This window comes from Parasteatoda tepidariorum, chromosome 6 (genome assembly GCF_982258835.1).
Source record: "Parasteatoda tepidariorum strain Cologne lab strain chromosome 6, Ptep-v5.0, whole genome shotgun sequence".
In the NCBI taxonomy this organism is placed as follows: domain Eukaryota; kingdom Metazoa; phylum Arthropoda; class Arachnida; order Araneae; family Theridiidae; genus Parasteatoda; species Parasteatoda tepidariorum.
The window spans coordinates 63,267,752-63,294,988 of NC_141760.1; the positions used below are offsets into that span (position 1 = coordinate 63,267,752).

Here is a 27,237-nt window from a genome sequence, read left to right on the forward strand (position 1 = left end):
AAGTTCGGTAAAGTAAAGACATTAGACGATTTTACTCCTTAAAATACTAATTCATCTAAAATTAATGCTTTAGTGTACCGTTTATATTTTATATTATACAAGCTCAGCTTCTGATCATAAATTTCAGAATTCAGCTAATAGTTTTATTGGCAAGATGACATATTACCTGAAAACTATCTTCTTACAAGTGAATATTCATCATTTTATTAAAAGAAAGCACAAACTGTCTTTTAGGGAAAACTTCTACACAGGCGCACATTTCGCAGGGGGTGGGGCTTAGAAAGAGCGCAACAAATGGATGTAGTTCGCGTGTGGCGCTGTCAACTAAATGATTCTAAAAGAGCGGCAGTGGTTTTAGAACTGTAGCTCTTCTTGTATACTAGTACTTTACTTTCACTGGTTCAATACAAAGATACTACAAAGTATAACATTCTTGTGTTTGTTCCATAACTTTAATAGATCCTCTTTAACATTGGTTTTGTTAAATTGAAGATTGCATTGTCAAGCATTGATTAAGATAATAATTCTGAAGAATATCATGATCAAGTAAGATATGTTTATTTCAATTTAAACAAAATTAGCATTAGTTGCCTTGTTTGTTCCGATGTTTTATACCATTTTATAAATTAAATGGCTTATTTTACTTGTAAAAGTTCCACGCAACGAAGTGGATATATTTTTGTATTTGCTGTAGCATTTTTAATTTTGCATTTTGCAACTAAAATATTTATGTTTTGTTTTCAAGGTTCATGTAATTTTTTGAAAGATTTGTATTTGCGTATATGTCCGTTAAAAATAGTTTTTTTTGGAATGAATAAAAAAAAGCAACTACGTATTATATTAATTCAGCGCATTGTTAATATAATTTTAAGCAGAAATTGCCTAAGTAAATAAAAAATTATAATAAAATAAAATAAAAATAAAATAAATATAAAAATAAAATAAATATAAAAATAAAATAAATATAAAAATAAAATAAATATAAAAATAAAATAAATATAAAAATAAAATAAATATAAAAATAAAATAAATGTAAAAATAAAAATAAAATAAAATAAAATGAAATAAAATAAAAATAAAAATAAAAATAAAAATAAAATAAAATAAAATAAAATAAAATAAAATAAAATAAAATAAAATAAAATAATGAAATAAAAATAAAATACATAAATAAATAAATTTAATTTAAAAACATGGGGATTTCAGCTTGTTTCTGGAACAAACTGGTTGATTGGACTGGTTTCTAAAACAACAAAATGATTCTTAAAATGCTGCAGTGGTTTAGAACTGTAGCTCTTTTTATATACTAGCATTCTACTTTCATAGGTTTAATACAAAAGTAGTACATAGTATAACATTCTTGTGTTTGTTCGATAACTTTAACCGATTACCTCTAACTTTAGTTTTGCTAAATTGAAGATTGTACTGTCAAGCATTTATTAAGATAATAACTCAGAAGAATATCATAATCAAGTAGGATATATTTATTTTAGTTTGAACGAAAAATGCATTATACTTTTCGTGTCTGTTCTGATGCTTAGTATTATTTTATCAATGAAATTATTTATTTTATTTACAAAAGTTCCACCTTACAAATGGTTATGTTTTCGCATTTACTATACTATTTCAAATTTTAAATTTTGAAAGTAAAATATTTATGTTTCGTTTCCAAAGTTCATATAATTTTTTGATAAGTTTGTATTTTTGTATATGTGCTCCAAAAATAGTTTTTTTTTAGTAAATGAATTAAAAAAAGCTGTATTGTATTATTACAGCCCATATTCTAGATAATTTTAAACTAAATGTAATTTCTTATAGAAAATCAACAAAAAAATTTATTAAAAACTTATTTAAGCACAGGGTGTTTTCAAATTGTCACTAGAACAAACTGGTTCATTTAATGTATGCTCCATAGAAAATTATTATAAATGTCAAAATATATAATAAATAAATAAAAAAATAAACATAAGTGGGAAATTTTTAATGTATTTTAAATACTAGAAAGTTAACAAAAAATATCATTATATTTATTGAGATTTAACAGTAATAGTTTTATTCATTTTTAAGTGTATTAATATGGGGTGGTGTAAAACAGGAATTATTTTTAATAATAAAATAAAACTAAATAAAATAAAGTAAAGTAAAATAAAATAACTAAAAAATAAAATTAAATTAAATGAAAGAAAATAATTTTCAAATAGATATATTACAAATGTTTTTTGCAGATTATTAGAGAAATTTTGAAATAATAATTAGAGATATTATGCACAATCCCATATAAAATGCATTCTTACATGTTTAAATAAGAGTTGATGTTAAACAGTTTTACCATTTAATTAAAATAATAACATCAATAGTACTTAATGCGACAATTAACTTTTAAGAAATGTTTGAGTTGAAAAGATGAAATAGTTCTGTTCATATTTGAAAACATATTTATTACGTTTTGTGAAAATTAAGAAAATTATTTCTCATTATTATATTGGTATTCATTGAAATTTAAAAAAAATGTTGTTACCTCCTCTAATGAAAAGCCACTCATAAATTTGAAATCATCATTGCATATTTTTTGTTTATTATTTCCAATTTACATTTCAAGGGAAAAGGACAACAAAAACTTATGTCCAAGCAGGTATTTAATATTTATTACATGAAAATCAAGGAAGTTTATCTAGTATAATAAAATTGTAACTTTTAAAATGAGTTTACAACTGATACGTTTTACGGAGTTTTTAGTATCGAAATTAATTAAATTAATTAAAATTTTTAGTAGTATAAGTGAATTTAGAAAAAAATACATATAAATGTTTAGCATAAACTATTCAAATGCTAAAATAATTCAAATCAATAATTTAAAATCGATGTTAAAGCCAGATTTAAGAAATTTCCTTTTCAGGAAGCATTTTTTTTTATCAAATTGTATATTTTAAAAACTTTTCTCTCAATTTCTGAAATAATTTTCAGAATTATCAGAATTCAGAATTTATTCAAGCTTTAAAAGAAATGAAGTCAACAATATAATGTTTTTGTTAAATTATATCTAATTATTAACGATATGAAACTCACTTTTATTTTGATGAAAAGAAATTTTTTTAAAAATAGGACTGCAAAATTCTGAATATTTTGGATTTGTGGCAGGCGGTGTTCATGATTTTAACCCACTGGCGGTTTAGCAATTGGGTAAAATTGAGAGACTGTTCCTCCCCTATGCATTATTCCCCTATCTATTAACATGGAAAAACCGGTTTTGAAATGACGAAGAGACTATAGGTTAAAATACGACTTTTTACATGCAGAACCGTTAGTGGGTTTTAAATAAAAATATATTATGATTTGAATAATTTCAAGTTGTTATAGAACTAACAATCCATTGCGGTAATTCTGACAACCTTCTAAATAAATGGATTTGTTGAATTCATAAATATTCTTTCTACACTATTTCGAAAAAAGTAACTCGAAAAAACAGAGAATGCAAAGAGATTAATGTACTGAACGAAGAGCTTAAAAATATTCTAAATATATATTATTCTTGGTTCTATGTTTCATTTATTAGGAACACAAGAATTGTTTATCAAAGATAATGATAATTAACGAAAAATTTTTGCTTGTTTAAAATAAATTTCTATTAAGTCATTTTTAACAAAGTGTTTGTCACAAAATGTGCTTATTAAAAAAATTCTTACAGAGTTGAAAACAATTCTTCATTATTCTTAAAGTCACTGCTTGTGAGTCTTTGAACTTAATTTATTTTTAAAAATTCTCCATTCGTAAAAAAATTCCATTTGTACAATTTAACGCTTTTCAAACTCTTCCATTGTCTTCATAATTCTTTAAAATATACGAATTTTTAATCTAAATTTTATAAAACGTTAAAACTAAGATAAATTAACAATTCATAAATAACTAATAATAATAAATTAATAATAAATTAATAATAACTAATAATAATAAATTAATAACTAAGATAATTAATAATGTTGTGGATAAAGTTTTTCTTTATCCACAACAAGCATTATTATGGTATGCATTATTCTAGTTTACTTAAACATAAAGAAGATAAATAATTTTAATCACTTATTATAGCTAGTAAAAAATTTTTTTTTCAGTAGTTAACGCAAATTTGATTTTTATGTACTAGCAATTTATTTAAATTTATAATGAAAAATTACTCTACACATGCTTAAAACTTTGATGTAGTTTGAATTAAATTTTTTTTTTAAATCAAGCATATTTGAGATAATTAATAATGCAAACTTCCTCCGTGGAGTTCGCTTTAATAAAATATGATTTAATTGAAATTAATGTAAGTAAAGTTTCTGAATCCAAAAGCAGATAATTTGAACTTAAAAATATGAATTACGCTTAATGCATTGTTAATTGCTTAATGTATATGCTTAATGTACATCAATTATAAATTTATGAAAAAGGAAAAAAAAGTTTACTTACTAGGTATTTGATATAAGAGCATTTTATACAATCTAAATATTTTATGTCAAATATAATAAGTTATTAGGCATCAAATTTTGCAATATTAGCTGAAATTTGTTTTTTTTTATTCATGGCAATTTTACACTACCTAAATGTACTTGAATTACTTTTTAGTTATAAAAATACACAAAGCAAATAAATTATTACGTTTATGGAACAGTTGATAAAAACTATTGTTTTTTATGTATAAAATTTGAGATAAAAATATTCTTGTCAATTTTTTCGTGTTATAAAAATATTTGACGTTGGATGAAAAGTTATATCTTTTACGTTGACTAACTCACAGTTTCAATAATTATAAATTTTAAACACATGTTTGTTAAATAAAGATAAAACTGTAGAGTCAGTTTGCAAAAATGATATTGTGCGTACTTTATTCTGGTTATAAAGATATTTGCCCTCAAAGTTTACAGAAGTTGTTGAAAATTGGTATTTTTTATGCATGATCCCTTTTTAATATTTGACCTTACTTCAATTACATTTTGATTATACATTTTCATGAAAATCTATTTTCCCTTAAAAATCTTGCTTCATTATTGTACGACAATATCACGAATTCCAAATACCAAAAAAAAATTAAGAATAATTAGGGAAGTTTGAAAATAGGTAGCATAATTTTTTTAAAATAGATGTTCATTGTTGTATGACCATATCTCTAATTACAAATTCTAAAAGATGATGTTATATATTTTAAAACCTTCCTAATTATTCTTAAATTTTTAATAGTTCCCTTAAAATTGACTTTCATTGCTGTAAGACTATATCACTAATTTCAAATAACAAAAAAATAATGTTGCATATTTTAAAACTTTTTAATTATGTTTAACTCCCTGAAAGTTGCTTTAAAATCGATTTTCATGGCTGCATAACTATATAACTAATTCCAAATACTGAAAAGGTGATGTTATATATTTTTAAATTTTTTTGATGACCCTTAACATATTTCCCGTAACATTAAATTCCCCTGCGCTGAAGCCTCATATCTATCTAACTCAAATTAATACTATAAAAATATAATTATTTTTAAAAACATCGGATTTATAATGTTTCTAATATGTTTATTATAAAACTAAAATTATTTTTCTGATAGAATATTTTGGTTTAATAACGTGATTATTTCAAAATTACGCAAATAAGTCACATTACAGAGTTAAAGACAATTATATGTAATGTGTTTTGAGAAATCTAAAAATATTAAAAAGGGAAAATAAGGATAATACTCTTTCTGTCAAACAGCTTTGTGTTACTCTGTATTACGCAATAATACCACAATTTTTCTAATGAAAGAGAATTATTCTTTACTAAGGCTCCTATACTATCAGAGCTGACCTATCAAGCAATATTGGAGCAAACAAGCTCGCAAGTTAACGTTATGCTAGTATTAGTTATGTTATGTGCTTATGTTAGCTCTTTGCTCCAAAAAAAATTATAAGTCGGCCCGTCCAATTCAAGGGCTATATTCTTTACCAAGTAATAAATTATTCAATGTTGCGTAACCAAAGTTTTGCCCCAAACTTTATGAACGAAGTAAAGTAGAAAAATGCCATATTCTACTTTTGATATTGAATTTCAGTTTGTTTTCTCGCGCTTAATATATTTTATAAGATTTTATTTTTACTTAATGTTCAATTTGTATTTAATACTTAGTATTCAATTTGTTGTTTTTAAACCTTTTCTACTGTATTAAATTTTATGTCTTGACTGTGACTAAAATTGTTTGAACATAAACCAACAGTTTGAGATTATAGGACATAAGATTATTTTTCCCATATTTCTTATAACTTGCTTACTGCTAATTATTATCATTAATTATTTTATTTCATTTCAAACATATTGAAAAGCTAGTTACATTTAATTACAAAACTACATTCATTTACAAAGAAAAAGAAGAAAAAGAAACCAGTCAACATTTTTAATAGAAAGAAGGAAAATTTTATTGTATTGTTTTTAATAAGAATATAGTGAGAAAATGCTTCACACTCCGTGATTTTTTCGAAATTTGCACCTTTTGACACTTATTTGCTTAAAAAGATTTTTATTATTTAAATCTCGAATTTTTAACTAAGATATTAAAACTATTTAATTGAGACTACTTAATCAAGATCTTGCTATTATGATCAAATTTGTAATGAATAGTATCCAAGCAATGCTGTATAGATAAATTTTTTCATCATAAGCTTATAGGGGAGATTGAAGAGCTGTAGAATTTTTTTGTTTTCTTTTACGCAGCTTATTTTAATTAAATATTATATTTTTTGTCATTATTCTACGCTAAATTAATCATACGAAGACCGATAATTTTGAGACCACTTTTTTTGTAAAATATTAATTGAGTAGTTTAAAATACGTCAAAAGTAATATGAATAATAGAAAAATACGCTATTCTACACATCTCAATAAAACATCCACAAAAATGAGCATAAATATAAAATAACGTGATATACATATGAAAACTTAGTACGTGATTCAAAGAATTTTTATGATTCTCTTGTTGAAGTGAATAATTTTCCCTTGAAGAAACATGCATAAAATATAGAAGTAACTGAAAAGAATTTTTTTTATGAGGATCATTGCACCTAAAAAAATAAAGAGTTAAGGCACAAGCATGGCTGTCTGAGGTAAACTTTTCTGAAGAAAAACTATTCAAATCTTCACAGATGTGCTATTTATTTCTCTTTGTATTAAAGTACATGTATAATGGTAAGAGTTGCGAAAACATTTTTCCTTTGAAATTGTTGAATTAAAATGTTATTCCAAATAAATTTAGAGTTAAAAATAATAAATGGTGAAAAAATTATACATGTTATTCGTTAATTCAATTTATATTTTAAAAAAAATGAAAGTAAAATTCTAAGATGTTTAACTGCTAGTTAAAGATGGGTAGTTAAAAATTTAAAATGTAAAAATAAAAATATAATTGTGTAAAATGTTGTGAAAAAATTAAGTTAAGCTATTTAATTAAATTCTAAGAAGTATTTTTTTGCATGCAATTATCTTGAAATAAGCAAATTCTATATTTCATTAGAGTCGGTTAGATATGGATTGCTAAAGACTTAAAATGTAAAAACAGTAAATTAGTTTAATAACTAATTTATCGGAACTAGATTCACTAGAACAAAATTTTTAATATAATTGAATACAAATTTTTTTTCCATGAAAATATTTTTCTCTGACTTAAATACCTTAATTAATGGTTGTCACTACTTACAGTTAGTTTGTTTTGTAAACTCTGACACTTAAATAAGTTAAGTAATTCTGGCTGTTAGAAATCTATTATTATATAAAATAAAATGTAACGTAATTGTCCAGAAATTTCCGCTAAAATAGTTTTATCTGACTTAATAACTTAATTAATGGCTATCACTAACTAATATGTTAATTAGACCCAATCGTGGAATATACTTTTGCAACATTCATGAATAGCACTCTTATTATCATATGCTAAGAGTCTTCTTACGTTTATAGCAACTTTTTGCGAAAAACTCTGAAACTTAGACTTAAATTACATAATTCTGGGTATTAGGAATTTATTATTATGCGAAATAAAATGTAACGTAATTTAAATGCAATTTCTGTGAAAAATAGTTCTATTTGACTTAATACCATAATTGATGGTTATCACTAACTAATATGCTAATTCGCTCTAACGCTGCAACACTTTTGCAACATAAATGGATAGCTCATGTGCTGAAAATTCTCTTATGATTATTGCAACTGCTTGTGAGAAACTCTGAAACTTAAATAAATTATGCAATTTTGACTAATAGGAATTTATTATTTTACAAATGAAACGTAATTTGTACCGAAATTTCTTTAGATTTTATCATTAAGCATGTGTTGAGGTTTATGGGTAAGACTACAGTTAAAAGATTAAGAACAGTTAATGGAGATAGGAGAAGATTTCTATTAAAGTATGGATTACGTAACAAACTTTTATTCCATGAAATTTTTGTTAAAAGATAGCGTGATAAATAGGGAAGCAATCAAAACAATTTTACACGAAAATAATTGACTAGTATGCTATCTAAATCGGCTTAAACGGAATCCCGTAACGTTTACATATCTTTACAATGCTTCATGGCAAGAAGCGGTCATTATTTTAAATATGTTTTCGATGCCGCAATGTTAGAAAATGATATTCATTGGGTTTAAACTTGATTTTGATTACAAAAATATTGGAAAACTACGGATATCTTTTTGTTCCAACTTTTACACTACGGGTATTATAGAAAAAAAATCAAAGAAGTTTTGGTGCAATACTGTTAGGTTTTTATGACATTAGATGATAAGAGAATAAGTTTATAGATATTTGTATCAATCTCTTAATTTTTTTAAAACTTATTCATGAGTGATTGGGTAATTTAAATTAAAGAATAATACAATGCACACTTTATATAATATCAAGCACACTTTCAATAGTTGTTATAAAAACTTTATCTACTGATTCTTTTTGATTTTTATTGCTCTTGATTTTTACCGTTGTTTTCTTCTTGATTTTTATCGTTTAATTACTACCATGAATTCTATTGTTCGAATCTCGAATTTGTAACTAAGATATTTAAATTGCTTATATGAGACTGTCCATAAATTTATGGTTTTGTGATTGAAAAACTGATTTTTTAAAATTAAATAAGCATTTTTAAATACATTTACATATAATTTTTAAGAAAGAATACAGGTAAATGAAGAAATGTTAAGAATGAACGTGAAAAGAAAACCTTTTAAATTAAAATGGCGAAGAAGATTTATGAGATTGGAACAATAAATAACAATTTGTCACAAAGAATATTTAATATCTATATTATATAAAACGCTAATACGTATGTATCAATAAAACTGATGATATTTCTTTTCTCGCGTTGGCAACAGTTTTCATTTTTAATTGATAGGCTTCGGCGCGCAAGAGCATGTAGTGAGCATTATATGGCTAATCTATATTATATAAAACGCTAATACGTTTTAATTGATAGGCTTCGGCGCGCAAGAGCACGTAGTGAGCATCATATGTCTAATCGGGGGAATTCTCACCGAATTATCAAAAACATTCTCACAAAATTATCTTCATCGAAGCCGATGCTTTACATCCGGCGTTCAGTACTGTTTCATATTGTTTTACAACATATGGTTTTAGCCCTCTGGTGGGAAAGATTTTAAAACAAAACTTACAACAGTTACTTTTCTCAACAACTGAAATTTAAAATAGTGTGATTAAAAAAAAATATGTGAACTGTTTGCAATTTCAAATTAATATTGAAATGCACAGGTTTAGAATTTGCTACAGTGAAAAGTTTTCGGAACTTCAGTGTTCAAAAAAGTATACAAAAGCTAGACGTTAAGAATGTATCCAATGAGCGAGTAAAGCGAGCATCGGATTGCGAAGCAATCCGAAATGAACTGCGAAGGCAGTTCCGGGGGTTGGTGAGCACCAGCGAGCAGGGGGCGAAGCCTCCTAGTATATATATATATGCTGTGTTATGTATGACAAAGCGTAACATTCGAGGGTACAGTAATTTTCTACATAGGAAAAATAGGAAAGGAAAGGTGTGTGTTAAAAATTGTGTTAAAAATTATTATACGTTTTTCATAGGTTCCAGTTTTAAAATTTGAAAACATATTTCACCATCTTATTTTCTTCCTATGTTGCTGAATGAAAAGCTTAAAGTAAATAGAGAACCATATTTTTAGAGCAAATAATGGGGACGCAACGCAGTGATAAAGAAAGTAAAACAGCAGTATACAAATGACTGTACCTTCTTGACCAACTGGAATATAAAAGCTGTCGACACTTCGAAAACATTTAGAACTTAGAAAGTGTTATTTTCTTGCACTATACTATTCTACTTATGCTTTTCTTACACTCTCTTTTTTATACTATAAACATCATATCAGCACTTTAAAATATTAGAAACGTATTTGCAGAAAAACATGTGTGATTTAATTTCATTTAGAGAAGAACAAATAATTTTAGGTTTCTAAAATGTTTCAAGACATGTTTGTGCATTTTAAAAGTATATTTTTTAAAAATTTATCAACGTTTTTTCTGGCTTCATTTATGTTGAGTGAGTATCTCTTAGAAACATGGAATAAATTATTATATTTTTATAATTAATGAATTAGTAAGAGGTTTTTAGCTACCCAAATAGGAAGCACACAAAAAAATATCATAATAGGAAATGCAAAATTTGAAATATTTTCTTTACCAAGTAATTTAAAATTATAATCAATACTTAGATGATTTTTATTATTTTTTAAGCATTAAAGAACAATAAGCTTAAAAATAAGTGTGCGAACGTGTTTTCGTCCTTTTAGGAAAATCATTTTCAATACCATTTCTTATTTTTCATCGTCATCTTTTGCAACCATTGTCTTAGTTTTATTAGCGTGCAATTTTTGCATACTTTATTTTTGTTTTCCAATCTAAAATCATAAAAAAATTTAATCTTTATTTATTCATAAACAAACAATTCAACTTTCGGTTTATTTTCAACGAATTTGAAAATGCAAGGATTACCAAAGATTTGAAGGGAATTTCAAACATATTTATTATATATATTTCTTTTTTCAAAAACATTGCATTAATATCATTACGAAAAGTGGTTTAAGAACTTCTGATTTAAAGAACTAATAGTTATCTAACACATTAAATGTTTTGGATAAAGAAAAAATTTTGATTACAATTGCAGAAAGATTTCGAATATATGAAAGCTTATAGTAGCTAGAGAGAAAGATATGAAAATATATCTAGGTTGTTTTGATTGACATTGAATGTTATTTTACGAAGGATATTAAAATCGTATGAAATGTTTTTTCTTGTCTTTGATCACATATCATGGACATATGTTTGGAGTATAATCGAAGTTCTAAACGGATTTCTTTCAAATTTTAATGGATGATTTATAACCTAATTCATTCCACTATTTTTTTCTGACAAATAAATGCAGTGTAGTTTCCCCGCTCTTAATAGCTCAAATGTGGTACTTGGTTTTTTAAAAGATAATTCTCAGATATTAAAAAAATTCCCAAAGTTCTCGAATTAACATGAACATTAGGGGAGAGTGGGGTGAATTGTAACAGGGTACGATTGTAACAGAGCAAAAATTTCGAGTGTCGGGTTCTATATTTGGTTCCTAGGTGGCGCACAAGGTGTATTTAATAAATCTACATGTACACCCCTGATGGCAATCATTTTAATGTACTTTTGAAAGAGTTAGATCACAAAAGATATTTTCACGCCACGCAAGTACTTTTTTTGGTATTAGAATATTATACTGTAACAAAGTAATTTTGTTTAAACAAATAAAAATTAGTAACCGAATATGTAAGTGGACACCTTAATTAACATTTCAATAAAAAAAAGATTAGTTTTGCTAATTAACTAGCATTGTTTTTAACAAATGAAGCTGAAGTGGCGTCTTGGGGACAATTGTAACAATAAGTAAAGGGACGATTGTAACAGCTGAAAATAAATAATCTTATGTTTACAAACCATTACTTAAGTCTTTAAGAACCACCAATAGTTTCCTATATCATTTATATTATGTTACATGTGCATTATTTTATTTGTCACCTTTCACAGCATAAATTAAAATTTTTAACCCCTTAAAGTTAAAAGCTTAACCCTTTAGGTCTCTGCTCATTATTATTTTTACTCCTAAAATATCACTACTATTTTGATCAATAAAGAAATATATCACAACTATGATACTATGTATAATTAACTATGTTTTAGTTGAAATTATGAACTGTTACAATTGACCCCGTAAGTGGGGACAATTGTAACAAGTGCTCGACTGTCAAAAATTGTTAATAACTAATATAATAACATTTAAAATTAGGTATTTATTATTTTTTCTAGTAGAGGATAGTCTACTTTACTCGTCTGTCAATTAATACTAATAATATATTGGATTTTTTGTTAGTTAAAAATAGTTAAGTAAAAAATGTTACAATTGACCCCACTCTCCCCTACTCATTTGATGCTTAGAAGAAACTTGAATGATTGACACCAAACTGATTAACATCAAACTAATGATTAAAAACTAAACTAATGATTAACATCAATTCAAAACTATTTGAACAAAAGTGTATTGTATTGTTTTTTGTGTATTGTGTTTTATAAATGACTGTTTATAAAACAAAACACGAAAATAAGGTAAATAAATTATAGAAATAAAATTCATAAATTACATTGCTTTTTAGTTTAGGTATATACTGGGTCTGCCTTAGCTGGTGTGCTTAAATATTTTTTATTTTACTTTATAACTGGCTTCGCACGCAAATAAATTTTAGATTTGACATTATCATTTTGCGTACCCCGTATCAGTTGTAATCCTTAATCTAATTCAGAAGACATAGATAATTTTGCACGGTAAAAAATTCTGGATCAAATTACGATAAAACGAACTGGATTTTTTTTACTGTAAGATTAATTTTTACCGGAAAATGTTACGGAACGAAAAAATCTGATGTACCGCAGTTATTATCGTAATAATTACTGAATAACTCTAATGAATTAAATATTACTATAAATAATACAGTATAATATTTTACAGCAAAAATGGAATTTTCGAATTGATGCATCCAAGTGACGGTACTTTATACTATAATTTGATTCGGAATTATTACGGTGAAGATAAAGCATTAAGTCAAATTTGTCTGCATAGGGGGAATTTTGATAAAAATGAAGTGCATTTGCGTTACATAGTGAGTTAAACAACATAAATATCTCGTAGTTAGAGTAATTACAAGGGGATTCCAACCTATTATTCCTTTTCCACTTGCAAAACTTTACATTAACAGTATGACCAGTGTGAGCCGGAAAAGTTTTTAAATCAACCAGCTATAATCAGGATTCAAACTTAGATTGTCTTACTGGGAAGCAAGCCCTCTATTCTTGGAACTATCCCGGAAAATACTTGCCTTAATTGCACCAATAAGATTACTAATTTTTTAATTTAATATTTCATACAAGTTTTTATATAAGTTTTCATTATTGTAATGGAAGAGGCAAAATTATGGAAGTCGTAAAATATGGCAAATATTTGTACATTGTGGAATTTTTCTTTGTTGTCAATATTAATTGGTTTTTATGATATGAAATGCATTTAAATTTCGTCAAAAGAACTTGGGCATTTTTAATTAAAAATGTATGAAATATTTGGTGCAATATCTTAGAAATCTAAGTGGGTATGTGTATTGCAAAATAGTATATGATGTTTGTAAAGCATGTCACATAAACTGTTGCTGCTAGTGTGCACATTTTGATGTCTTTAATATTTTTACTATTACTGTAACTAAGATCGAAGTGTTACGCATTAAATATCCTAAATAAGATTATTAAACTATTCTAACTTAAAAAAAAGATTTATCAACAGAGAAATAACGAAATAAAATGGAATTTTTTCTAAACTTGAATGAACTTTTTACATTTAATAACATAAAAGTATTATCAGAAGTACTAAATTTAAAAGAAAATTAGATTATGAGTCATATGTCAATAATAGACATTTCTATTATAGAGATAAATGGTAAGATAACTTTTTTTTTACCTGTCTTACGAATTTGTTCTATAACATGTTGATGTTTTTGTGAAAAGAAGACACCAATTTAGTTGATACTAATTCCTTTCCAAAAGCGCAATGTTTTTTATTAAATGATAGAGTGAACAGAAAATCTCAATAGTTAAAAGAAAAAGCAGCATTAAAATGTTATTGAATTGTTAGAAAGGCATTTCGTTTTTAGTTACAGTTCAAATAAAAAAATCATTTAAAGTAAAAAGGAAATTTTATCAGAATTGTATTGTTTAAAAGCAACTTTACACCTTTAAAAAAATCAATCAAATTACGGTATAAATTACCAGCACTTTGGTGCATCATCCGTAAAATCCATTTTACTGTAAAATCCATTTTACTGTAAAATCCATTTTACTGTAAAATCCGTTTTTATCGTAAAGTATTATACCGTATTTTTAACAGCAATATTTATTTAATTAAAGTTATTCAATGGTTGTACGGTATTTATTACTGTAAAAATTATGGCATACTAGATTTCTTTGTTCCGTAATATGTTCCGGTAAAAATGGATTTAACGTTATTAAGTACCCAGAATGTCTGTACTTTTAATTGCAATATTATCAAGAATTTTCGACACTGTAGGCATGAAAGAGTAAAATAATTTTAAAATTGAACAGATAAATTAGTTAAGTTAGAATATTTTGAGCTAGAATATTTTAACTCGTGCAAAATTTGAAATTAGAAATTCTTCAGGAAAATATCAAAAATGAAAATATTAAAAAACAGTAAAATTTTTAATTAATCAAGACGTTTAATTACAAAATTATAAGTGACAGAAACTATTGTTTTCCACAGCAGTATTAAAGTTTATAAATTTGTAATATTTGTTTGATGCGTAGAATTCAATAGTTTTTCAAAAAGCTTAGTCTCAGAGAATTAAACATTTATTTTTCTAATTGCTTATAATATCTCCTCGTTTATGTTTAACTTATGAGCAAGCAAAACTGAAACTGACTGATTGTTGTTTATAAAGTAAGAGTTTATAAATAAAGTATTGCGTGCTTTGTTAATGTGAGACAACAATGTGCATACGTTCGTGGTATTTGCTGGCACTGAATTCGTTATATTCTCTTGTTGCCTGGTTCCAAAAAGCGATTTTTTCAAACACAAAAAAGCTTTAAAATTTTATGAATGCTTTTTCCTTTATGTAGTAGGAAAAAGAATTTGATATAACAAATGCCGTAACAAGTAATAAAATTGAATCAATACTTTGAAGTTTGAAACGCAATTCCGGTGACTCTTACAATTTTTTTTAATTACTGCATTTACGGTTGTATTTATATGGAAACATTTTCATGGAATTTTTGCAGATTCAGACAAGTAAAATTATGAAATTTCTTGTTCAAAATTTATTTTATGATAATTTTCGATTTTCGTGTGAAACAAAAATTGTAAAATTCAATCATTAAGGGGACTGCATAGTGTTGATCATCTAGCACACACTTAAAGGTAACATTAATAAAAAATGAGAAGATCCAAGTATCAAGGTTAGTTTTATATGTACAGTGCTGAAAAAGAAGTTAGAGTTTAAATGTTTCGTAGTTTTAAATGTGTGATAATAAGAAGTACAATTTTTAAAATCAGAATTTTCCGTAAACCGTTACTACATTAAAGGGAAAATTACCAAATGAATGGTACCGTACTTAAATACCGTAGTTTTGGTATTATTGCCAGAATTATGGTTCTCTTTTACCAGAAATTTCAATACCATACAGTCAGCAAATTTACTAAAAACGTTTTTCTCCGTGTAAAATCAGTTTTAGTGTGTCTCAAAATAATGTCTCTACGTACTCTACGCATAATGTTTTTAATTAAATAGAATTTTTAATTTATAAATGCAATTTAAATTTATGTACAAACATTTGCAATAGCGTTTTAAAAATCGTGATTTTGCTGAGTTTTCAGTGCAATTAAAATCATATTTAGTGCATCTGAAATTAAAGTTTCCAGTAACTTTAAAGCAAAATATCTTTAATTAATTTAAATTTTTAGTTTATTTGTCCAATTTTATTTTATATATAAACATTTGTAATTGCGTTTAAAAAATTTCAATTTTGCTTGAAAAAAATTTTAAGGACTCTACTTATACTTTTACTTTTTTTATTTATACTTTTACTACTACTTTTTTTTCCTACTTATTAAAATTATCAGGGATATCTATTTATAAGAAAAAGATTGTGGGTCTCTCTCTCTCTCTCTAATCTGCCAATCTCTTTTTACTCCAGTACTGGAAATTTTTGTCCCCGATATTAAAAATCGTTTAAAAATTTAAATTTCATTAAGTCATTTCAAGAGGAATTTATTTTTCTTATTGTTTTTGCATACAATATTGTTAAATATAAAGCTGCAAGCAATTCTTCTCTTTAATTTTTAAATGATAATATTAGTTGTGTTTGTTCTCTTACAACTAAGTTTAATCAAAATAAACGACTTTAATTTCTTTTATGGTTAATTATTTTGTATTTGCTGTGTAAAGCATACTTATCAAGAGGCAAGTTGGAACATTGAAATTATTATCTATGTCACACTCTTATGATATAAAAATCTAGAGATAGAATCATGTCTTCACAAATAAAATATTTAACGTAATTTGGTGAAGTTTCAGTTAAAAATTACCATAAAGTTTAACCAATAAAATATTGATAGAATGGGAATGAAGTGAGGGAATTTTAAGAACTGACATATTGGATTGACATATTGTATTTGCTGGTTAACATTATAAATATTTGTGATTTAAAATTTTATTTTTTAAAATATTAAAGTATATGTAAAGTATGTATTAGTGAAAATATCAAAGTTTAAAATATAAAGAAAGGAACTGATTTTTTTTTAAAAAATTTGAAATTTAAAAAAGATTGGGTATCGAAAAATCTTAATTTAGACATTTTTTGGGTTTTTTATTAAATTGCAACATGAAAATTTCATAACTTTTAGTTGATGCATTGAAGCTTTGACTCCCAAGACTGATAATAATAGGTGTGCAAGTAATATTTAAATATTTTGGAATAAAAAATAAACATATACTTTTAGTCAATATCAGTAACCGTCCATTTCGTCACTGGGTTAAAACAAAAACATTCGTCCATTTTTACCTCCTTGAAATAATTGTTAATATTTAATGTAAGTAACTATTCAAATATGTGTAAATGCATATAGTTGTAAATATTTTAAAGATACTAAATATTTGAATATTACTAAGTCATTAAATATTACTAAATATTTAACTATTACTAAATATATAACTATTACTTAACATTTACATATTGCTAAAAATAAATAAATAAATATTCTTCAATTAGTTGAAAAAAAATTACATAGAATAATTAAGTCTGAATGGAGATCTTGCTACGAGAAAAACGCGTTTAAGAAGCGTCATTTGTGTCATTTTTTCTGATTTCGATTGCTTCTTTTAAAAAAATACTCTATAAAATAATGAGGCCTATACTAGTCTGGTTTTATTTTTAACAAAGTGGAAAAATATTTTTACTATTTTAGAGTTTTACTAATTTAGAATTTTTAGAATTTTAAATGTTTGATATGAATAAATCACTGTATCTTAATTAAAATTATATCCTTTCCCATGTCTTTATTTTTTACGAATGTATTTAAAAATTTAGCAGCTTTACTTTATGACAGAAGTTGAGTTTTTTTGCAATTTAGACCTACAGAAAAGTGAGATAATTGTCACTTTCTTTTCGGAATTCAGCTATTATTAAATTTGTCAGTCTCACACATTGTGTTTTCTTATATCAAACCAACAGGCATAAATACTAATTAGACTAATGGCTTCGAGCAACCAAGATTATGAAAGATTCAAAGTTTTCTAGCTTGAGTTTTTTAAATTTCAAACAATCGTGAAAACATCATTTACCTTGTTTTAATATTCATTAAATTACCATGTTTTCGTTATATTGAAACAATAATGACTGAAATACATTAATATTTTTAATTTTTTTAAATTACATTAATGAGAGAAAAATTATTCTCGCTCTAAGGATGATACTTTTAATAAGGTAAGGAAATAAAACAAATTGATATTATTTATTCGAAACAGAAATAATTTTTTCAAATCCACTTAATCAGAGAGCTGAATTTCAATCACTTTATAAGTCTCTTTCATAATTAAGACATAATAAATTATTTATATAAGAAAACTAATAATGACGGTTCAAAATTAAAATAAACATTCAATTACGATTCTTTAGTATTAATATTAAACGTAATTTCCCTGAAAACTAATACTAAATAAGTACTAATTTAGTAAGAAATGAAGTTTGGAAATTGTTTTTATGAACTGTAATTAAATTAAATTCTTTAGATAAGTTTTATTGAAAATGTTTTATTTGTTAAGTTAAAAGTTTCTTCAATTCAACAACTGTATAAGTGTTTGTCTTAGTTTTCTTTGATTTTTCTAGTTTATGTATTTTTTTTCTATGCTTAAAAATGATGGATTTTGACTTTTAGGTCGGTATTATAGTATCCATAATTTTTATTTTTTATACTTGCTTAAATTAGGCATTGGAAGAAGATCTCATATTTTATTATTTAAGCCTCAGTTATGAGATAATGACACGCATTTTTGTTTCGAGATTTTAAATAATAAGTAGTTTATACAAGAAAAAAAAGTATGGTCAAAACTATCAGAATATGGTAAGATTTACCGTGTTTCTGGCTCTATGAAAACACTAAAAAGCTAGATAATTATTACCGAAAAGCTTTGGTAATGATTCTGGTAAAATCAACAATAAAATAGGGCTTATTAATTGTGATAAAAATTTAATAAATGTAGTGAGCCTCAGTTATGAGACAATGACATGCATTTGTGTTTTGAGATTTTAAGTAATAAGTAGTTTATGCAAGAAAAAAAAGTATGGTCAAAACTATCAGAAAATGATAAAATTTTCCGTGTTTCTGGCTCTATGAAAGCATTAAAAGGCTCGATAATTATTACCGAAGAGCTTTAGTAATGATTCTGGTAAAATCAACAATAAAATAGGGCTTATTAATTGTGATAAAATTTAATAAATCTGGTAAAATGTAATAATATTATCTTAATAATGGTATAAATATGGTACCATTTATTTGGTTAAATTTACTTTTCAGTTTTGTATTGTTTACTAAATATGTGGTTCTAAGAATTAAAAAGTTTGAAAACGAGAATTCCTGCTAAACCATTTCTATATGAACGGAATAATTACCAAATGAATGGTTTACCGTGTATATTGGTTTTATTAACCAGAATTATGTTTTTTATACCAGAAATGTCATTGCCATACAATGCGTTAATTTTACCAGAATTCTTTTCTCCGTGTGTCCTGAACGTTATACTCAGTGAGGGGATGATATTCAAAACAGAATTAATGGATGTGGATTTTAAAACAGAATCAATAGAACAATCAACAGAATTATGACAAACACTGTATCATCTTGATAAACAAAAAATATCTTTAAGCTATGTTGCTTCAAATTTGCTACAAACTCTTTCGGTTTAAGTTATTATTTAAAAAGATAAATGAATATTACATAAAAATATTTAATTTTATGTTTATTATTACGTGCCAACAACATAATTTTTAATTAAGTCGGTTTTATTAAAAGCTTCATTGTAAGGAAAAGTAAGAAACATTATCGATTAAGAAACACAAATAATATTTTTGAATTTTAATGAGGGTTATTAAGGTTCTGCTTTCTGCTTATTTGCTCTAAATTCATGGAAAACATTAGTTTGCCTTGAATTCTAATTTAATTTATTTATTTTAATATATAGTTTAAGTAGAATTCCTTCGTTTTGTTTTATTTATTCATACATTACTATTTTTTGCAAATTATAAATTGATATTATTGATTAAACAATATGCATTATCAAGAACAAAATGCAACTTAGTATTACTTCCGGAGCTTCTTTGTCAGTTCTATAATAAATGTAAATGCAAAGACTAAAAAACTTTTGAATTTTAAGTACACATAGTTGTCGACAGTCACCTTAAAAGGGAAGCATTTTTAAGAGTTAAAAAACTATTTTTTTCGTGACTGCAAAACTATATTCAGTTTTCTAATTGAATTAGATAATTAGATTAATGTTAATTTATTCAAATTCGAATAATAATGTGTGTGCAAGTCAATATTTTCCCATTATTTTTCTCAAATAAATCTGTTTCTCATGAAGCTGGATTAAAATTAAATCAAGGTAATAAAGAAAAATGCATTTTAGGTCTTGAATTTTGACGCGTTATTGCATTTTAATGAAGCGATTAATTGAAAAACATATTCCATATTTACTATTTAAAATTCATATTACTTTGAATTAAACTACAATTCACTCTCTTTAAAAATTGCTGTATACTGGGTGTGAAAAAGCAAAAAAACTGTTGAATATCTCGAAAAATATGTATCAGAACGAAAAAATGAAAAAAAACATTTATTAATTTTTAAAACTATTCAAAGATGGCACCCACATCCGCTGGGAGTAGAAGAAAACAACATTTAAAAGTAAACCCTCATTTTTATAGCAGATTTGGATTCTTCAGAAAAATTAATCCAATTGGAAAGTTTATGCATTTTGCTTTACTGATGGGCTGTAACTAATAAAGGTACAAAATTTTGGGCGCTTCATCTGTAAAATCAATTTTTTGCCGTAAAATATTATACCGTAATTTTTACAGTAATATTTATTTGTTCCATAACAATTTCCGGCAAAGATAGATTTTACAGTAAAAAGTATCGGCACCCTGAGTGTCGGTTGGGTATACTTTACTATAATTTGATTCAGAATTTTTTACAGCCTACAAACTGTTTAAAACGGCAATTTCTCGAAGCCCATGGATGAAGAGCATTAAAATAGACACATTTCAATATTTTTCTCCATTTTTTTTCGAAATAAAGAAATTTCAAAGCATTTCTTCTTCATTTTTTTTTACAATCTGATGGGTATCAAAATATTGCTGTTTTACTTAAGCTTGTACCTAATTTTAATTGTTGTTGGTTACAGGTAAGAAAAATACTCAGACCTATTTTATTTTATTTTATAAGCATAGTAGAACAGCTGACCCATTTATCAGTTTACGACTAGCAATGTTCAACGCCGTAGGCGTGTAATTTTGAACCCAATCCAGAAGATAAGGAAACTCCTGGATCAAGTATTGGAAGAAAGTTTCCTTCTTGGAGGACTTTTTGATAGACCTAACCCACATTTGGGTTACATGGAGAAGACTAACTTATGATCCATCTACCACTGAAGATATTTTACGTCAGCGCTTAGTTGAATTGGGTTAACTTTTCCGAATTCAAATTTGCAATAAATAATAGAAATTCATGTTTAAGATTCCAAAGTTACCTTCCCATGCTGAGGGGTAGGATGAAAGAGAGTTAGTATATTTGAACAGTTTTTAAAAATTAAGGAATGCATCAATTTTCATTTTTTCAACTGATTTGACCATTTCCATACTATTTTGAATCTAGTATATAGCACTTATCACATTAATGTTACAAAAGTTTTCAAATAATACGCTTATACTTATCTGAAGAATTTTGACAATGATATAAAGAGGAGAAATTAAAAGAACCAATATTAAAATAAAAATAATAATAGTTTAATAACTATTTTTTAAAAATTTTTTTAACAAGACTTTTAACTTTCGACATATTTTAAAACAGCTGTCCATTTTATCTTGACTATAGTTATAATTAATAATAAATGCTAATGTGCTAATGGTTAATAATTTCGGTTATATGACGCTTCACTGCTAAAGTTTTTAGTTTCATTAACGCAAGCCTCATTCATTCACTGTTTCAAACTGACAAAATTAATAAATAATTGCAGTTATTATTTTTTTTCTACTTTCTATTTTAAAAATTCATTAAATCAGCTTTTATTAAAGACATCCCTTCTCTTCGCCATCTTATGTAGAATAATGATAAAAAACGACGCAGTGTAAATTTGAAAACACGTTTTTACATTTAGGCATTCCATAAATGATTATAAAAACTAAAGATATAGCTACTTAAAGTAAATAGCAAAATATTTTTTACCTTCTCCAACAATAAACTTTGTCGTAACTACAATTTTCTAAAATAGGTACGTTAAATTAATTTAAATATTTAAAAATAAGGTAAGATAAAAATTTTTTTTTGAAAAATTATATTGGTTCTACAAATTAGACTTAGACTATTAACAGTTTATATATATATATATATATATATATATATATATATATATATATATATATATATATATATATATATATATATATATATATATATATAAACTGTTAATAGTCTAAGTCTAATTTGTAGAACCAATATAATTTTTCAAAAAAAAATTTTTTATCTTACCTTATTTTTAAATATTTAAATTAATTTAACGTACTTATTTTAGAAAATTGTATTGAAAATAAAGAAAAATGTGGTAAAATCTGTAATTCACAAAAAAATTATAAAAAGCTGAAATATAATTAAAAAAAAATTCACAATAAAAAAAAAGTAAAAAAAAAAAATAAAAAATATTCAAAAATGAAAAAAAAAACTTTTGAACACGTCAGAGTTATTTTAGATAGTACTGCCAGTCCTAACTCTGGAAAAAGTGCAAAGGGAAGTTAGTGCATAAATAATAATCATTTAAACTAGATTTTAAACAAATTTTCAATTATCCGAACTTTTCGTTATCCGAACCACGTTCAGTCCCAACCAGTTCGGATAATCGGCGCTCTCTTTCTCTCTCTCTCTATGTATATATATATATATATATATATATATATATATATATATATATATATATATATATATATATATATATATATATATATATATATATCCCTTGAACAATATTAAAAAAAAATACTTACATACTTATTTGAACGTTGTGTTTTCACCTTGTGATGATTTCTTTATGATAGACTGATGATTAATGAGGGATTAAATATATTATCTGATATCCAGTTTGTCCTCAATCATTAAAACCATAACTTTGAGTCTAAAAATGAATTTTCTAAGAAAAAAATTGATGAATCAGGAAGCTTTATTTAAAACCTATATATAATTATTTAATTTTATTCTTCAAATTGAAATACAGAGACATATCATTCTTTTGAGAAAATATAAAAAATTGAATAAGCGGAATGCTTCGTGAACAGTGCTTTTATAAACAAAAGTATTTTAATAAACTTAGTTCAAATTTCATAATTGTAGTATAAAAATTAATTAGAGGGAATTTGCATAAAAATAATAGAAAGCCACCCAATTAAGGCTGAGATATATTATTATCAATTTACAAAATTGACCTATATTGAAAATTAAGATGATTAATACGCAGACCAATATCCAAAACACTGAAAAATAATTTTTTATCTTAAATGATTTGGATGAAAACCATAAATAATTGACATCCACTTTTCTTTGATAGAATTTAATAAAAAAGTTCAATTGCTTTTTGAGAAAAGAATTGAATAACATAAATTTAAGAAATAAGTGGAATTAAAAAGCTAGGAATTAATGCATTTAATAGTATGACAATTATTATTCTAATGTTTCATAATTTGCTCTTCAAAAGCCAGACATTTTATAGAATGCCTACCTTATACATGATCAGTAACGGAGATAAAGACATAATTAGTTAATTGTTAGTTTAATTTTAATATCTCCTTTAATATGCTAATTTCTCCATCTTTCCCGTTTTTTTTTCTTCATAAAACTCATCATCAAAGGTAAATAAATCAGAAAATGAAAATTTTTCTTAGAAAATATTTTTTGTTTTAGTTTTCTTTATATTTGTAATATATCTTCCAATTTTTGTTGTAAAGAACAGAGGTGGGAATTTTTTTTAATGAAATTAGTAGATGCTTAAAAATGTTGTCACCAAATATTTACATTACAATTTAAATGTGCTGGTTTACTATAAAATAACTTTATGAAGATCTCATACTGATTTCAAACCAATTCACTTGTGTACCTAAAATTCAGAGAAGGAATTTAATGAATGAATATCATTTAAAATGTTTCAAACGATTGAATCATAAGGATTTCAACCGTTTCTACGGTGGTAAAGCCAAGTAGTTAGTTCGTGAATTCTATTGCGTTCACAAAGGAAATTTCTGTTTGAAACTCGTTTGGAAGGGATGTTTCTACTGAACGTAAAAGTGATAAATGCATGATGTCTGCAAAATATGATAGACTAAATTCGTGAATTCTCTATTGGTATGGTTTCATAATGATTGAAGAGAAGTATTTGTGTTTATATTTCTCTCCTCCAAAACTAGCAATAAGTGGGATGCTAACTAAATAGAATAAATAGATTACTTAATTTTCCTTCCTAGATTAATAAAGGATGTTGAATAAGATTGTAGATTTGTGTAAATTGTTAATGTATTGAATAAAATGCAAATTAACGAGTCCTAATAGTCTTTCAGAATTTAAATAAGATTTTCATTTTATTTTTAACATTAAAATATAGTTAATTAAACTAGTTTACGGAGAGAGATATTAGAGACAATAGAGACCGTTTCTAATTTTAATCCTGATGGATTAATTTTTAAGTTAAAAAAAATTTAAAAAGCTTACAATCTGATTCGATTAATTATACTCATAAAAATAATATTTGATAATGGTATTCTGAAATGGTATGATTGATATTAAAGAATTATAGCCCAGCCTAATGGCTGTTCGATTAAAATAGTTCTTAATTTTAATAAAAGCATAAGAGATATGCTCCTCATGTAGTACAATAGTCAATCATCATTTTCTGCCAAGATGAATACAGCACACATTTAAAATGTTTGCTTAACAAATTTCCCTAAAAATTAATGAAATGTTTCATAAGACCTCATTAAGATAAAAATAGTTGTTTCGTTGTAGTGAGAATAAGTTGATTTCATATCAATTCAAATATAATTAAATTAGGTGACTAATTGCATGGATTCACTCTACGAAAAATACTGTTCATAAAAGTCAGCAGTAATTCGAAATCCTTTAATAAAATACCAAATGTATAAAAGTCATTTATTCATTTGGTACACAGGCTCGTAATTTTCACAAAATTGCAGGGTCCGCAGTAATTTCAATACAGTTATGTAATTGAGTATTTATTATATGAAACGCTAATGAAATTTTCACATTCTCTTCGACATTGTTGCCATGGTGTTAAACTCTGCTCATCTGGAAAAGGCCATCGCGAGTTTCTAAACAACAGTGAACTAAATAGAATGTACTTTTTTGAGGTATCAAACTTAAATGCTGTTCTGTTTTATATTAATTCAGAGACTCTTCTGCATTCTATGAGATGCATTTTAAAATGTAAAATGATGCGAATGTTGACATGGCTGACAATATATCTTAAATTTAATTAATCAATATTTAATTATCATAATAGTTTTCTGCCTAAAATTACATTTTATATTCGACAACAATATTTAAATTCGATTTATTTTAAACCAAAAAGTAGGAAATGTTTTCAGAAATAAGATGCTTAACAAAAAAAAAACTGCTTTCTCTTAACACTTTAAAGTGTAATTTTTTGTAATATATAAAGAATATCAATAAATTTTATGTTATTAATGAATAATTCTTATTTAAATTACAATCACAAATGACGGAACAGGAATAAGTTGTCCAACATGAATTTCTGGGAACATTAAAATATGATATTTATTTAGTTTTATTATTAAACATGAAAGTCTTAATTTCAGGATGGCTGAAGTTCACCCAGTTTAGGCTAAGCATAGACATTTTATAAAATGTGGCACTATTTCCATTGAAATATGCTTAAATTACATTTATTAAGTAATAAAAAGTTCATGCATGAAAAATGATATTTAGTTTAAGGAATAAAATTGTCAAATCAATGATGGACAAATTAATTAGTTGAACACTAGTTTTCTATAAATTTTTTTATTTTTTTTTGTACAGAACTTATAACTTTAATCTATCTTAAAAATATGATTAATTTCAAAGGGTAAAAATTATGTCTTTTCCAAAAGTCCAGGTAGTCAAAAACCACTTTAAATTAAAAACTAGCATAATTTGAAAACTCCTCATCATAAAGTGTTTATTCCAATTCAATTGCTAATATTTTCTAGGTGGTTTCAGAGCCCCTGAAAATAGCAGAAAAATAAATTTAGTGAAATATATTCATCACAGTTACAATAAAAAATATTTCTATACATGGTGCGTTTTAGCAGTTTTTACCGAATATGAGTCAAGTAAATAGAAGAATATTTGTATCGTTGTGGCAGTTGAAATACACTCTATAACAAAAAAATCGACGCACCAAGAAGAAGTTATCCGATTGAAACGAAAATTAGTGGATAGGAAGACAATGTACAGAATAGTAAATGATTAAAATTTCAGAGCAATTGAATAATTTATGGCAGAGTTACAGTAACAAGTTCAATAAGGTGTTGACGCACCTCTAACCTGGATACAAGCTGCCACACGGCGTGGCATAGACCGATAAAGCTTCCGGACGGTCTCTTGCTGTATTTCCTGCAAAATTCGATCCAATTGTCGAACGAGGTCATCAACATTCCGTGCCAGATGCAATCGCCTTCCCATCATATCCCAGACATGCTCGATGGGAGAGAGATCTAGTGATCTGGCAGGCCAAGGAAGTGTTTGACAAGCTTGCAGACAGTTCATAGCAACACGTGCCGTATGTGGTCTTGCATTGTCCTGCTGAAAAACCAGCCCAGGGCGCTGCAAAAGGAACGGTAGCAAAACAGGTCTTAGGATGTCGTCGACGTACCGCTGTGCAGTAAGTGTACCTCTAATGACGACCAAAGGGGTCTGGCTGTCAAAGAAAATGGCACCCCAGACCATAATGCCTTGTTGAGGGCCGGTGTGGCACTATACGTCCCCAGTCGGCATCATTCCAGCCTGATCGAGCGTCGATTTTGCGCGTCTAAGTGCGTTCTTGGTGCGTCGATTTAATTTGTGTAATTTGTTTCCATAATATTTATATAAAAGAGCATATTACGTGGTAGAGCATACTTACGTAGATTGAAATAAAATAAATGTTATTATTTTTGAAAGAAATTGTCGACTTTTGCTGCGTTTAAAATGAGTAGAAAATTTAACAAAAAATGATGGATGAAGGATTTTGAAGTTTAATTATATGGATTTGTAGGAATACTAAGCATTGTGCAATATCTTTAATAATACATATTAATTTAAATATTTTAAGATGCAGATA

At 25.8% G+C, this 27,237-nt stretch overlaps 1 protein-coding gene across 2 annotated transcripts in view; it reads left to right on the plus strand.

Moving 5' to 3' along the window:
* Nucleotides 1–351: 351 nt before the first annotated feature.
* Nucleotides 352–27,237, plus strand: part of LOC107450130 (uncharacterized) — a 100,231-nt gene continuing 73,345 nt past the window's right edge. The window contains exon 1 of one of the 2 annotated variants that reach the window (XM_016065868.5): nucleotides 352–546. In XM_016065868.5, coding sequence (XP_015921354.1) covers nucleotides 539–546 — 8 coding nt within the window. In that variant the 5' untranslated portion in view covers nucleotides 352–538. The remainder of the gene's footprint in view (nucleotides 547–27,237) is intronic. The other variant, XM_043050223.3, reaches the window with a different exon arrangement.